Genomic DNA, 16,040 nt, shown 5'->3' with positions numbered 1-16,040 from the left:
ACCCGTTTTTGTGGAGTATCCAGCTGTGGGAGGCCAGGGAGTGCCTTGGTGTGTCTACTTTGTGTGTAACAGTGATTATGCAGGTGGCATGCCAGGCTAAATTAGTTAGTCTAAAGAAGCCAAAGCGCTCCCAACTACTTTTGGGTGCCAACAACTTGTAAAATGTAACAATGTTCTGACAAAATGATAGATATCTCATGCCCGGAGTGAGCAATGGCTGGTTAACATTACACAAGTATGTTTCAAAACATTGAAACAAAAAGGCCATTTAGTTTAACATCTAAAGCAAAAGAGGATTTATTACTTTTATTATTCATTTTGTTTATCATATTGTGTTTGTTTTGTTGTAATTTAAGACAGTGATGCTGGATGCTGTTGCTGGGCTGACTGACTGACTAAAGTGATATAGGTGTTTAGTCTCGCAGCTTTGGGTGTGATGCCTGTGGTATGTTTTGATTCAGCTTTGTGGACTCTAGTAGCTTAGGTCTTCCCCTCTACATGCCCCATCATAACTATCTACACTGACAGCATACTGATGCACATATACAATGCCAATCAAATTTGTGAAAGACCACTTAAAGCACAAGTTTTATTCTGGACGCTCTCACCACTTTTAAATACACAGTTATCCCCTCACTAATTGTTCTCTGAGTTACTTGCTCTCTCTTTTCTTGGCTGATAGACAGCGTTCTTTGTTTTATTCCAGTTAAACGCATTTTGCCACTACCTGTGTCTGCAACCGTCATTAGCCAGCAATGCCTCTAAGCTCTCGATGTATCACATGGGTACTGCAAACACAGGTGACAAGGCTGACATGATGACCTATAAGTTTCTTTCAGATTACCAAAAACCTTTCACCACGTTCCAAGCCCTAGCAACGCCTTAGACCTGATTGTGTAACGCATGTAGGACAGATGACAGATACACTCCTAATTCAAAACAAATGCATTATCAGCGTTCCTCAAAAATGAAATATAAACAAAGATGTGGTATCTTGAGTCCTATCTCTTGACAGAGATAATCACACTTCCATAATCACCACAACACTTATGCATCTGGGCCACTAAGAAAACAATTACATTATCTGTCAATCTCTTAAGTCTATTTTCACAGTGGGTTTTTTTTTTTTTTTTGCTTTCTCTGTTTCCCCAACAGCAAACCGTTCATCGACTAGGTGGGAAAAGAAGTGTGGGAATTTAAAAACAATGCCGGTGGCCTAAATAAGAAAGTGACAGAAAATATCTTAATCCTCCGAATAAAGGGATAAGTCCAAGACTTTAAGTGGTCTGACACTGGAGGGTTTAAGCCATCGGGGCTACGCAGAGGGAATCTGCGGGTTACCTTTACTCCCTACAGCCCTGGAGCCTTCACACCATAAGTGTGCTATTTTAAATGGAACACCCCACTGTACTCCCTCCCCCATCCACCCTTCCATCTCGTATTACCCGTGCCGTCTTCAAGGTATAATGCATGTCACTACTTGCTTTTCGCTTTGTGCTATTTTTAAGAGCGTAGCGTCTGTTTGTTGTCATAGCGTACAACATTAAGGGACACCAGCCTGGGAAAACCAGTCCAGGAGATGCTTCTGACAGAAACACGCTAGTTAAATCTGATTTACAGGCCTTGGCACACTCAGGAAAGATTTGGAGTGGATGATGAGTCCTTTTGCAATATGCTTTGATGACACGGGTATGAAGAACAAACATATCAAAACTAAGATAATGAGCAAACAGCTTCTGGCCCAGATTTCACAAAAGCATTAAAACTACAATTAAAATATAGTATTATGTCCCATGCATGCCTGTTGAAATGGTTGGTTTCATCACTTGGCCACTGTGCCACATACTATCAGCCATTCAGAGGACAGGCTGTGATATTGAAATGAAACATCCTTCATCCCTGCGAGATAAAAATCCCACACGTCCGCCCGCTGCCTTCCCCTATTTTTCTGTATTATACTTTTGTAATTGGAGGTGCCATAATGAAATCAATTCAGTCGGGATAACAGATTTCACATCATGTTACCGGTTTCCTTTAGAAGGGGCCGCTTCGTGAAGACGTCTAAAAATATTCCTCTTTCATGCATCATCAATATCTTCATTACATGAAAGATGGACGTCAGATTGTGTTTGCTGTTTCTGCGCGATGCCAGTTGACAGGGTAGCATCTCGCCTGTGTCTGCGACACACTGCGTTTACAGGGATTTGGAGAGCATTTTTTGTACAACACAGTGAAGTTGCGATAAAGCTGGAAGTGCTTTTGTGGAGAAGCATGAGATGCGTTTGCTAAGACATCATCTTTCTATCTGCGTTTTAACTCCAAATCTTGTATAAAAGCACTGAATTGGATCTTTTTCAGTGATAGTAAACAAAGACTTTGGCTGAATAAATATATATATTTACTCTGTGTGCATGAGCAACCAGTGGTTTCACACAGGAAACACGCAGTTTATTCGCAGTGGAGTATACTTTAGTTTAAGATCTCAAACAGAGAGCTGAGTGATAACAGACTTTCATGACACATTTAGCCCAACAGGATAAATGTTATTTCAGCCAAGCTCGAACATTTATCAGCCCAAACTCTTGACTGAGCACCTTTTTTTTTTTCAATGAATTCCAACTTTTCCCACATGTACAGCAAAATATACCACTGCTCTAAATAGCATCCACTGAGGAAACTTGATTCAACTTCAGATAATTTCACACTTCACACCTCACAGCGACGGCCAAAATTATCTCTGGGTTCGAACAAAACTATGTGAGGCTCCACATTTTTGTATTAGTAGAAGCAGGGAACACAATGCACTTGTACATTTTGATGCAAGTCTAGCCCACATTTGGTAATGGGGGTGAGAGAGCAATACAATTGATTCGGTTTTTCGTCTTTAGGCAATGTACCATTTTCCCTAGATACACACTACAAAGTGAATTCCAACTGTGCTCTGGGACACAGTGGTGAGACATGGGGATGTCCACAGGCATATGCCTTAAGTCACATTGTGTGATCCTCGCCATAGCTCTACTGTAAACACCTACTTTAAGTCTTGTTCTAATTACTATCAGGCGAATGCTAGGAGTCATCACTATCACTGCTTGTTGACATGTGCAAATTATATTGAACAAAAGTCAACGAATGTTGTAAATGCACACCTAATTTACCTATACACAAATGTGAAATGTCAGGTTTTTATGTTAGGGTATTTCCTTTCCTTTCCTTTTCTTTCCTTTCCTTTCCTTTCCTTTGCTCCTGCCTCCACTGCTCCATCTGTGCACTCCTTATGAAAGGGAATAGTTGAGCAGGCCTGACAAAGGGCGGCACATAGGAGGCAGAGGTGCTGAGGGAAGCTGAGCACCGCTGAAAGGGATTCCTATCTGTTTGCGTGTCTTTGGTGTGTTAGTGAGGGGGAAAAAAAGAGAGAGCACTTGTGTATATGTTGGCAATTGTATGCGTGTGTGTGCCAGTTTGAATACTACATTTCCCTACCTTTAATGTTTACTGCATGGCTGTCGTGATGGAAATAAGCTTCTGAATAGTATGCAACAGAAAGAGGAGGAAGGATTTGCATCATTATTCAAAGTGATTGTCATAACCTCCAAATCGACTGAACAAAGTCAACACCTTTGTTCTGTTTCAGTAATCTTGCTTTATGTGGTCACCTGTGCATGAACGTTCTTATCCAGCCTGAAAGTGTGATGTAAAATTAATGAGAAAAAAAGACATTACAATGCTTTCATTGGAGGAAATCTGAGTAATGAACTCACATAATTACATACTTGAGTAATAGTATCAGTGTCTAAAAAAAAAAGAAATGCTGAAGAAAACTTCAGATAGTCATGTACAGTGTGTATGATCCTCCTCTTATGAAAACAGATCACAACTGACTGGACCTGGCTCCTGTCCTCCGTGTCTGTCTGACCGAGCGCGTCTGGCTCTCTCCATGCTGCCATCTGAGCTGGGCCTGCCGTTGCTGCGGCAACAACAACAACTGCATAGTAGCTGGCATGGCTCCGTTCAGCAGCTCGGCCTCATTATACTGCTGCTGGCTTTGATGTGGTTTCTGAGGCTCTACCTGCATTACTGCAGCCAGTGGCTCTACCTCCAGGCCATAGCAGTTCCTGTCAACAAGTGAGTTTGCTTCCTTTGATATTGCCCTGCACACACACACATGCATGGAAGAGGATCGCATGAATACACACACAGACGCGCAAAACTTTTCAAGCGCACACATTGCTGCTGACATAAATCCATTAATAAAAACGGAGGACTGACACATACCAGATAATAGTAGCATATTACCATACTGTAAATTCATTAGCATGGCCACACATAACATGACCTGAATGTAGGCTCACACACATGCGGTGTACAGTTATGGGAAAATACGATGCGGAGAGGACAACAAGCTGAGAGGATGAGGATGTGCTGTGTGTGTCTTGGTGTGTGTGTTGGCAAATGCAGGCTTGATACACCCAGATCATCTGTTTGGAATCCCCCCATTAACATTTTAACAAGACTTTCTCAATATTAACAAACCATTGCTGGGGGAGTTTGCTCACCACACAGCTTTAAGTCCCAAAAGGCTACATTATTTGGAAGGAATTTATTGTTATTATTTGGTACGCAGCATTGATAATAAACAGCAATAAGATGCCACAGAACTGTTAAATCACATTGGAATAGCATATGGTGCTGATTTAATTCATCACAATAAAAGGGCTGGCTGCAAACATGCATACAACCAGGTTTTTATTACAATAACTCAGGGGCGCAAACATCATGGAAAGTGATGGAGGAGAGCTCAGGAAGAAAAAAAAATGTGGCTGAGTGAAAAAAAAGGAAAAAAGAATGGACTGAGGGGGCGGATAGAAAACAAAAATGTAAAAACAGAGGGGGTCAACGCTGGATGACAACTTCCACATGTCCAAATCTGCTGCTCTCCCTCCAAGCATTTCTCTCTCCATGCAATGGTCAGAGCTGATGATGCCCATTGAGAGGGAGGGAGAGAGAGACTAAGTGACAGTCAGAGCGGTTGGCATGATGACAGGCATACCTCGCTTCACCCTTATATCTCACACTCGTTCCTTTTTCTTTCTTTCTACGTCTGTGTCTGTTTGTTTTTGCATTCTCCCTTCCCATAATCCATCCCGGGACATCATTGGCCTGCAAAGAGTCCCCAACAGCAAAAGTCCCTGGCCTTCGGTGCTTCTACAGTCATCTATGAGTGCTTCATTTCTTCTCTTCTTTTCTTTTACTCACTCAAGTTACAAAGCAGTAATACACTGGTCTAAGGTACTAAACATCTTGTGTTCAGAATATCCTGAATTATAAGTAAACATATACTGTAGGCATAAGCAGTATAATATTTTTGTGCTTATTAAATATGTTTTTCAATGTAATCTGTTAAGAGAGCGATCAGAAGCAGAGTGTAGCATAAATCACATTCTTCAAGGACAGAAAAAGTATGTCAAAGTTGTACTTAACTAAATGTACTTTAATTATAGCACAAAATGTCTCTTATTTTGTGCCAAAATAATAGGAAGCATTTGAGAGAGATCTTAAGATTTTTACTTATAATTTTGTCTGGAAATATAAAAAATAACACATCAAAGTCTCTTGTCTTTACCGGTCATCCAGAGAGGTAATCTCTGTTCTCTGAAATGACTTTTTGGGGCTTGAATCTCTTGAGAGATTTGCTTCAGATGAAACACCAATGGACCTCTACTGTCAGATTAATGGACAGAATCTGAGAGATGTTTGACTCTTGGAGCAAATCAGATGGAAATTAATGAGAGAAAACTGGACCCCTCCTCTCCCACCACTGGCTCTACCTCCTCCTGACTGATGGGAAGATTAAGGAACTCATGAGGCTTGCTGTAAATGGGGAGTTTAACGTACAACGGGCTTGGATAAGCTCTGCCATGTATCGGCAAAGGTGGTAATACTCTTACTTTCAGTGTCCTTTGCATCTTTAGTGTCTTTTATGATAGTAATAGGTATAAAGGTTTCCTTAACAACAGTCAGTCATAATGCCATCAAAGTCATTTGAGTGAATTAGCCACAAATACTATAATACAGTATATGGAGTTGCTGGAAACAGCTGCCCTTGAGCTGCAAAGCATCACAAGCACAAATATGGTACACATATATTGACACTTTCCTCTCATACCAGATTCCACTTCCACGCACACACGGTGGACCTCGTGTACCAGAGTTCTTTACTCCACACCCGGGAGGAGCTGGCAATGGTGGTGGTGGGTCCCCTGACCTTGAACGCAATAACGTTCCTGCTGGTTCTGATCAGATGGGGCTGTCAACAGATATTTGGCTCACTCCCTTCCTTCACGTCAAAGTTTATCATGGCTCAGGGAGTGTGGACAGTCCTCGACCCCCTGGCAGTCTTTGCAGTGGACGCCATCCTCGGGGTAAGTCACTTAAAAATAACTTGGACACTTGTGCACTTTAAATAGGAGTTCACTTTATCTTGGCAAAGTGACTTTAGATTACAAAAAAAAGAGTGCAGAGAGGGTGAGAAGCAAAATGTGCAAGGTTGGATGGGTGTCTTTTTTGGCAGCGGGTTAGATGTGTAAGGTGACTGAAATGGATTGGACATTTCTTGCTGCAGTTTCATGTAGGCAGCAACTTAAACGTAAAAAGGGAGAGAAAACGTTGTTATATTTTGACTTTTGAAATATGTGAAAGAAAATCCGTGAACTGTCTTGTGATCTTCATTTAGAAAAAGAGATTTTCTGCATCCACAGTTATAGGAAACTACTTATTATTTATTTTTAATCCTTGTCTCCTTAGCGCCTCTCCTACAGTCCTGACACACCAGTGGGGGATGCTGCCAAGCTTTATTGGCACTTCTATCAAGCTGACAAATCAGGTGCAGCGGGGGTGATCATCACTCTCTTCCTCTATGCTGTCGTTTTTCTCCTTTCCATCACCATCCTTTCCATGTACCTGCTCAGGTGAGCTACACAGTTAGAATACCAAATATAGCAAGAAAACAATTACATTATCTTAAACACAAAATGTTTTGAAGCAACTGGCATTAACATTAAAATAAATCTCAAATATTTTCTTGTTATTTTAGAGATAAAATGAATGTATTTTTGAATGTTAATTTGTTTCTGTTTTCGGTATGCTCCTAGTATATAATATGTACAATAAACGTATTTAATACTTGCTGGCTTGGTTTAAGTCAACCATCTACAAGAACTTTGTTTTGAATCTGAAAACAAGTTATATCACTTGTTAATGCCACTTGTATCTGTGGCATTAAATACAAAGTATCTTTATGAGACACCCACAAATAAGTCTGCCTTAAATTCTGTTTCAGGGGCTACATGTAGGTCAATCTGATCTCAAGTGAGCTGGGACAATAAAACCACTGCAGTAAAACCTATAACACCCCCGCAACCCACAGCACACAAATGCACAACCAGCCCTTAATCGTCCAAACCTTACCTCCTCCCCATTTAGTAAATCAGAACGATGACATTTTGAAATTGGTTTCTTTGGGTCTCAGTCACACCGGCCTAGAGACAGGTAAGTGATCTCCTGACAACCTCTATTTTCGAGGGAAACATTGTTAACAAGTGGTTAAGAAGTGGTTGCTAAAGTTTCTGCATTAAAAATCTCTTTATGATTGCTTCGGTTGCTAGTAATCACACGGCTAAAATACAGCTAGCAACTAGCTGTGGCCACCTATAGTTGGAAGTCAGCTACCTGCCTACAAACACTGGCCAACTGCTCCTCGAGGAGTAGTGAAACTTGATTGCAACTTGCAAACTGCAGGTGGAAACAGCAATCTGCTAGCAACAAAACAATCATGAAGATGTTTCTTGTGTAGGACTGTATACCTCTTCTTGAACAGCAACTTCCAGCAACCACTTGCTAACCGGAAATACACATTTTTCTTTAAGGACTAGAGGTTGACAGGGGTTGCTGGCTAGTCTCCAGGCCTTATTAAACGCAGACTACTTTAGGCCCAGAAGTAGGATTCGTCACGTCATCACTTAACGACTGGATAGTATAGCACCAGTTAATAATAATACAGTATATCTAAATGTTACTATCCTGCTTGTTCCACCCTTCATCAAGTATTTATTCACCTTTTCTGTCCACAAAAAAACTGTAAACAAAAAAAAATCAAAAATATAAACAGATGTTGATGTAATTTATTTTGAATTTATAGTTGCAGGGAATTGCTGATGGAGTTGTGCATCAAAGGCTCACATACACAAGCATACACAAACTTATTAAACACAGAATCAGGAATATACACACGCACCACACAGCTAGATTGCCTGAACATACCATTCGCTGCAATTCACTGGAAAATGGAAATCATTTCTAATTCAAAAGTTAGATGTGTTTTGATATAGCGTGAATATGGAACCCCCTTACTTTATCCGATTAGGCTGGTTGTTTTGCATGGTTGGGATCACTGCAGGTTTCATACATATTGAAAAGGACGGCGTGCGGATGGTGATGAACACACATACTCTATCTTAATGCACTGTGTGTTCCACTCATGTCTTGCAGATTGAGGTCAGCCATGTTGAAACATTTGGTTGCTAGCCTGCATTGTGATTTGGCAACTCGGATGGCTTTTTCATGTCATCTATAGACCTTTTGCTGATTAGTTCGAAAGCCCAGGCAAAACAAACACTGCTCTTTCTCAAACATTCAAAGGCATTTGATTTGACAGACTTTTTGCAATATAGGACTCACTTTAAAGGCAGGCAGGTGATAAATTACTGAATTGTGTAACTCAGTATTCATCCAAGGTGTGTTCTCTCACTCTAACATACGACCAAATTCCATTAATAGCTTAAAATGTAAGAAAGCGCCTATTGAATTAATCAGTTTGAGATTGGCAGCCAAGGAGATGGTGCCATCTAATTTCAGTGAGCGAGACGCTTATCGGGATCAGACTAAATGGACAATATTAAAACAGCAGCCGGGAATAATGACTTCTGCCACTCAGCAGCCACACGGGTTTGTACTGAATGTAGGCCACGAGGCTGAAGCAAGGCTGATAATTTTATGGGTTACAATTTCCTATTGGCTACAAGGAAGGGGCTCTGACACAGACCATGACCTATTTCTAAAAAATATGCTCCAGGCCGTATGTATAGATAGAATGGACTGTTATCCTTTTTTCTTAATTACATTTAGGAAGCTTTTATTCACTGCCTGCAAAAATACACGTAAAATACCTCTGTATTCTTTGACCCTTTATGGAAACCAAAATGAGCAGCTATAAAAGTAGTAGTGTAGTGGTAGTTCCATCAACATTTTTGCAAGACTGTAAAAGAAAAAAAACTTTGTTTGTTTCAGTTACTGCAAGTGTCTACTTCATCAGTTTCTTTATCAGTTTTCCTTCTTCATTAGAAGAGGTTTGCAAGTTTGTTTTTGATGGAACAAGATAAGAAGGTATCTTTGTTTGCACTGAATCCTTCTGTTCCATTAAATTTAGTTTGATAGGATCCTTTAAAATAAATCACACATTCTGTAAATTGAGAAATACAGTTTAAGCTACTTTTGACTGCTCCTTTGTTCACTAAGGGTTTCCACAGTGGGTATCTCTGCATGTTTGATTGAGCAGTTTTCACACTGAATGCCTTTCTTGATGCAACCCCAAAGGGATTTGTGTCACCTCCCATCTTTTGCTTGCTAGGCAAATGTGTAAACCACTACACTACAGAGCAACCAAAGTGAGAAAAACCTTTGGGTGAGATAATACTAACATATACATTAGAAAGACAAATCATTTGTGTTTTATTCTCTGACCCTTTCATCCACTGACATCAACTCGTGAACCTTGTGCTTAAACAAAGACCTGCCATGAGCCTTGTCATCCAGATCACAACCTACATGGTAAAGAATTACATACTTAAATTCAGGCCTTTTCCACACCAAAGAAATTAGCCCGTTTTGAAGCTCGGAGATGCAAAGATGGTGAATTCCTCCAAGAGAGAAACCGCATAAATGAATGAGAAGCACAATTCAAGTGTAGGATTAAAATGAATGCATGCTATTCCTGTGTCTGAGGTCAAGATTCTACAAACATCCCACTCCCAAGAGCAATGGGGAATGATGCTGAGTTCAAAGCTCCGTACCAGCTTCTTGTATAAATCCTTGCCTCCTTGATGTTGGTTTTATTTGAGAGTTGATTACCCTCTGACAGGCTAGAATCTCTGTGGAAGGGCACAAGGTCTGTTGGTTTTGATGGTCAGCCAAGACATTTGTTTACAGACATGGTGTTTCTTTTTAGGGGTTGGCTGCATGTGGCAAACGAAAAATAGCATTTTGGTGATGCGTACTCATGTGGAGGTATGAATCAATATGCCTTCTGCTGGGCAGAAAATTTTCTTGTGACTCAAGCCGGGCTCTCCAGATGCATCTGCAACCAGCACGTCCACTGTATCTGCCATCTTTGAAGCACAGCATTAACACTGAAGAACATCCCAGGATCCGACTCCCACACATTAATATTTGTGCAACCACGCAGACACCCAGCCAAACTCAGACATTTCTACACTCAGCTTGTGTCCACAAAATACTTCCCACTCACAGGCCAATTTGTTTGATTCCTTTTGCTGTTTCAATTGATGTATTAGACTTTTATAGAGCATCCAACCCAGCTGTCAGAATAAAAAGTTGGCCCTGTGCATTTCTGCAAGCTGCAGATCCACACAACGTCTGTGTTCTGGAACCAAAAATAGGTTTCATATGAACTTTTCTAGGTATGTGTGAATAAAGGTGATGTTTCAAATGCTCTTGGAACTTTTGAGGGCATATACTGCAGTAACCTATGAAATAACAAACGTATATATTTAATTACGCACCGCATTTTACATGTTTCTGCAACAGTGGAAACATTTTTTGGTTCACCATCCTCCAGCCTCCATTTCTCATAGGTGCACTTGTTTACAACCAGCGACCATGATTTAATGAACGCAATTAATATTCTTAATAACAAACTGAGAAAAAAAAAAGATTGGTTCTTGGTGGCAATGAAACAAGCAACATGTTCTCATACGTCAGTGGTAAAGCAGGTTAATTGCCAGTGACTCCTAAATTGATATACATACGTGTTTGTAGAAATAACATAAACGAGTAATTTCACTCATTAGTTGTGTTTGTGTTATAATGCTTCAGTAAAGTCTGATGATTTAAGGCGTAAATCTGAGTAAAAAGTCTTTGTTGCTTTTGCAGCTTTGCCAGTAAAGGTTTCTAGGCTGCATCAGTCAGGTTCTTGTATTTCTCTGTGTGTTTAGTCTCATAATGGCAATTTTAAATGTAATTCTTAAACACAGCAATGTGCTCGACAAAAACTAAGGACATAGCTTTACTGACTTCAGTAAATAAATACTTAGAAGTCCGTGGCCTGTCAAAAACTCCACATTCATTCTGCATCAGTCATTCTTTTTTTTTTTGCCGTGATCTGACATTTCTCATCACTGTCTGCTCCAGTGCATTTACAGTGAAGCTATATCCCCTTGCAGACATGTATGTACATACATAGAGAAATCCTCTTCAAAATATTTCCAATAAAAAAGAGTGTTTAATGGGTGAAATAGGAAAAACAACATGATGCATGTATTTACATTTGAATCCGATTGACCAAACATGGGCTGGTCAGGGACAACCAAAGGGCCAGGTGTGGCTTTACAATGCTAGGTCTGTGGTGGGCAGTACAGTTACCGCTGTATACTTTATTGGCCATCATTCATTCCCTGTCATTGGGAAGTTCCCATTCCCTTCTGTGTTTCTTTAATATCTGCTGTATTTGCAGGCTAAGTACCCTCATATAGCAAGTCGCCATTTTTTAAATCTCATGCCACTGTCGGGCATATTCTCATGTGCTCAAAGAGCTTCTTATCAGTCTTGAGTTGCCACCAGCAATTAAAAAATTATAACGCTAAAATGTAGATATGAAGCCATATTTTTTGTATCAGGAATGCAGTGCAGTATTTTATTACAAAAGGCTGTGTTTAGTCAAAAACGTTCTTTAAGATCTCCAGTCAGTCTGCTTTTGTTGCGCCGTCTTACATTTCTGAATCTTTTCTTTTTTCTCACCACACACCTTCCAGACTCCACAATGATGGTCGCATGCTGGATGTCTTTCAGCGACTCACCGCCAAGGAGGGGGTATTCTTCCTGCCTCAAGACCTTGAGCTGTCCAATCAGGAACTGAGCTACATTGTCAAGAAAGCAGAGCAGTGGAGAGGGTTCAATGGAGAGAGGCGCAAGGTAGATACATTATTGGTCTCCTTTGCTGTCTCTAAATAAATTGCATTGTAATTAAACCAATAGTGACCTGTTGGGCTAATGATACTAGTCTTTTCAATTAACCTGGTCAAAGGGGAGGAATTAACTGTGGTGTTTGTAACCAATAAGGTCTTCTGCCGTGGTGCAGGTGCTCAATGAAAGTGCTGAGCTGGGTGAGATCAGTGAGGCACTAACAGAAGCATTTAAAGGCAGCCAAGATAACACAGGGTTAGCATTCACTGGTCACTTTAAAGGAGATATTACATCCGAGAGGATGTATAGAATAGGTTCATTTTATATCATTAAATTTTCTTTAGTTACATTTGAGAAAGCTGAGAATTCATCTCAGAGGTCTTTAGCTCCGTTCTAATTAGTACAAGATAATTACCAAAACAGAAACTCAGCTAACAGGCAGCCTGATTAGTCTGTGGAAACCAATTTTCGAAGATATTTCATTAAAGAGAGACTGCTCAATCAACACACACAGTGGAATGCGTGTGTGAGATATAGTGGGCATTCCCTTATTGCGGACATTTCGAAATCATCTAAGGCAGCTGAAATAAATGCTTGTCCCCATGAAATTACTATCACGGGGGAGAGGATGACGCATGTGGCCCAGCCCCGTGTAGGTCGATGATGGTGGCACAGGAGAGGGCAGTGTATTAGCACAAAGCCTACCCCTGATGTAAAATCTTTGCATAGTGATTGAAAATGTGACTTGTTGAGATAAGGGAAATAGAATGCAGCGATCAAACTGCAGCCCCCTTTAATTTATTCTGTAGGGTATTTTAGTAGCACACTGCTCGCTACATGTTCTCCATGTTCATTAACTCCCTTGCTCTTTTCTCAAATAAGTATGTGAGGCAACGGGATGAGAGGCTGCAGTGGACTGTGGTGAAAGATGGTCTGCGCATTAGGAAGTGATGCATTATTTTGTCTAATTGTAGAACTAAAACAGAGTGGGCCAAACCAAAATGTAGTTTTTGAGGGTCGTAGCAGTTAATATCTGAACGACTACACATCAAAGTCGCGTCAAACCGTGTCGTAACAAAGTTTACACTACAAGCAGGACTGCATTCATTATGTTGCGTTCACAGCGCTGTGGAAAAGCGAATTTCGTTTCAATGAAAAAGGCAACATGAAGCTGCTATCTCATACCTGACACTTGTCACCGTGTGACAGGTGTGACATGTGATAAAGCAAAGTTAAACATTCCTGAATTTCTTCAGGGCAGTAATAACAGGGTGAAGCAGCAACCAACAGAGCCCCACAGGCAGAGACGGAACAAAACTTCAGCGGTGAACGATGCAACAAAGTGAGCTTGTTGCCGATTGTGTCAACATGGCATTAGAACTTGTGTCTTCCTCTCAATGATGCAATGCTTTGTTGGGGTTTTTTTAATCTGTAGTTACACTTTATTTTGAAACAAAAGACAGGACGTGCAACAGGAAGCAGGAGACATGAAGACAAAACAGTATGCAAAATCTTGTTTTCCTAAACAAAGTATTTAACTATGTCGATTGTGACGTGCCAGACACAGGGGAATGGATACCTTTGAAAAGCTGGATTCTTCTTGATAGAAAATTGTACAAAAACTCAGCTACAAAAGTGAGAGAAACAGAGGAATACATTTTGCATCAGCAGGACCTAAAAAATACACTTTTTAAATGGTTTTACACTACATTGCTAAACCAGATAGTATAATTGTAATCGTGTAAATGCTATTCTTTTTCTAAAGTCTTTTTTGTTGTTGTTGTTTATTGGTCTTCATGCCTTAATGAAATGCAACCCCTGTTCTGAGAGGTGACTACACCGCCATTAATGGGATGGTGATGGACCTGTTTATTGGAAGAAAATTGAGCCTTCCGTTGTTTGGAGACTTTAAAAGAAATTACATCCCCAAAGTTTGTGATTAAGAAAATGCCTCATTTAGCAGCTGATGGCCTCTTGCTGTGGTGCACTGCTAAATCATCTTTGCATTACTGCATATCCCCCTCCATGGTAACAATTACAGCATACTTCATATTATACCTAATTTGATGTTATTAAACTGATAAAATGCTAACACGTTAACATGTTCTCTGGTCTGATGAAAATTTAGGGTTATTGCATTTTAACATTTTTACATTATTCAAGCAGACCATTTTTCATCAAAATAAGATGGGCCTTACCATTATTTCATAATTATTGTAACAGTTTCTCCTATGAAAAGGGTCACTTTCCTAACTCAGCAAAGACATATCCCTATTAGACTAATTTGACTACATGCAAATTTTTGTCATTTTTCCCTCATTAACTATTTATCATAGACAGGGAAAAAATATATTCATGAAAGCGAGCAAAGGAGCAGCCCAAAAGAGCTGAAACTAATATTTTGCAACTCTAATGATTTTTTGCATCCTTAATTAGATAGAATAAGGTTGATATGATTAGGTCAGGATGTAGTGTTTTTCATTAAAAATACATTTCAGAAACTGTATTCCAAATGTGCCCTTGCAATTAAATAATGAATCTGACGCATTCCTTATTATGGACCCAATTAATATCAGAGGCAAGGGCGTAATTTTAATAACAGTGGGCTACGAGACCTTCATTAGCTGAGCGAGAAAAAGGAGGGATGAGGGGAAGGAAAAACAAGGTACCCATAGGAGCATCAAGAGTTTGTAACCAAATTTAAAACGTTATTGAAAAAGATAGAGTGAGATATTTTGAACAAATCCGATCTCGGGCTATCGGGATCTGCAAATAGCCCATGTTTCTTTTAACTAACTCTGGCACTTTTGAATATTTTTATAGTCTTAGATCCTCTTCTAACCCTGTAGAGGTGTTGAGGCTGGACCAAAGCTGAAAGAAGCTTAGCCTTAAAAGGGAAAAGAACGATTATTGCTTTTTATTTTTAACATCGCACCTCTACTGAAATGTGGTCACCTTTGAAAAGCCACTTCCCCTTTTTCCCTCTCCCCCCCTGGAAAGCAGGCAATGCATTCATCAGACAGTCACCACCACACACTTGACCTTTGTGTGGTCCATGTGCAAAAGGGCGGGTGTTGCTCAGTGCTCACACAGTGTCAGCGTCATCATGGATATACCTCCAGATTCTTCTCAGCCCGGGGAAAACTTCTCATCCCATCCATACTTAAGTAAATACATGAAACAACTCTGCTGATTATGATTCCTCCTAAACAGCTAGCTGGTATCCATCTAGGCTAAGATCATGTTAAACAGTGTGTAAATATGAAAGTTTTGTAACTGCACATATTCTGGCTGCCTAACTGTCATGTAGCACAGAAGCTCACCTGCTAAAAGAAAGCCTCTTTAACCCTCACTGAAATACAAGAGGCTTCATAATAATGGGAAAAAAACAGGGTGCTATATCTAGTCTTTAGCCATGTCATCAAGCATGATGTGTGCACTTTAAATGTGCATGTTACACATAGTGTATCATCACAGAGTTGGTTAGCATGGGTGAACATTGGTGAGCCTTCATTGTGGGCATTAGCAGAGTTTTGAGTTCTCTCTTTTTTGCCATATTTTTCAGGTATATGACAACAGCAAAATAAAATTCGAAATTCTGTTTTTGCTGTGCCAACGCAATACTTTTATTGGCCCTCATATGGCAAGATTAAGTGGCGTCCCTGTTCTTTGCTACCTGTAATGTAGCTGTTTCTGTCCTGGATGCTCTTTTCACTTCACCATTGACCTCTCGTCCTTTTGTGCAAGTAAAAGTAATGTCCGCATCTAGACCGCGCCACCGTTTT

At 40.2% G+C, this 16,040-nt stretch overlaps 1 protein-coding gene across 1 annotated transcript in view; it reads left to right on the top strand.

The window, feature by feature from the left end:
- Positions 1–16,040, top strand: part of ofcc1 (orofacial cleft 1 candidate 1) — a 75,776-nt gene that overhangs the window by 40,139 nt on the left and 19,597 nt on the right. The window contains exons 17-20 of the mRNA XM_026180920.2: positions 3,871–4,125; positions 6,170–6,422; positions 6,805–6,968; positions 12,105–12,264. Coding sequence (XP_026036705.2) covers positions 3,871–4,125; positions 6,170–6,422; positions 6,805–6,968; positions 12,105–12,264 — 832 coding nt within the window. The remainder of the gene's footprint in view (positions 1–3,870; positions 4,126–6,169; positions 6,423–6,804; positions 6,969–12,104; positions 12,265–16,040) is intronic.

Source organism: Astatotilapia calliptera, chromosome 9 (assembly GCF_964374335.1).
Source record: "Astatotilapia calliptera chromosome 9, fAstCal68.1, whole genome shotgun sequence".
In the NCBI taxonomy this organism is placed as follows: Eukaryota; Metazoa; Chordata; class Actinopteri; order Cichliformes; family Cichlidae; genus Astatotilapia; species Astatotilapia calliptera.
The sequence above is the reverse complement of the archived record's forward strand: the minus strand, read 5'-3'. Positions and strand labels throughout refer to the sequence as shown.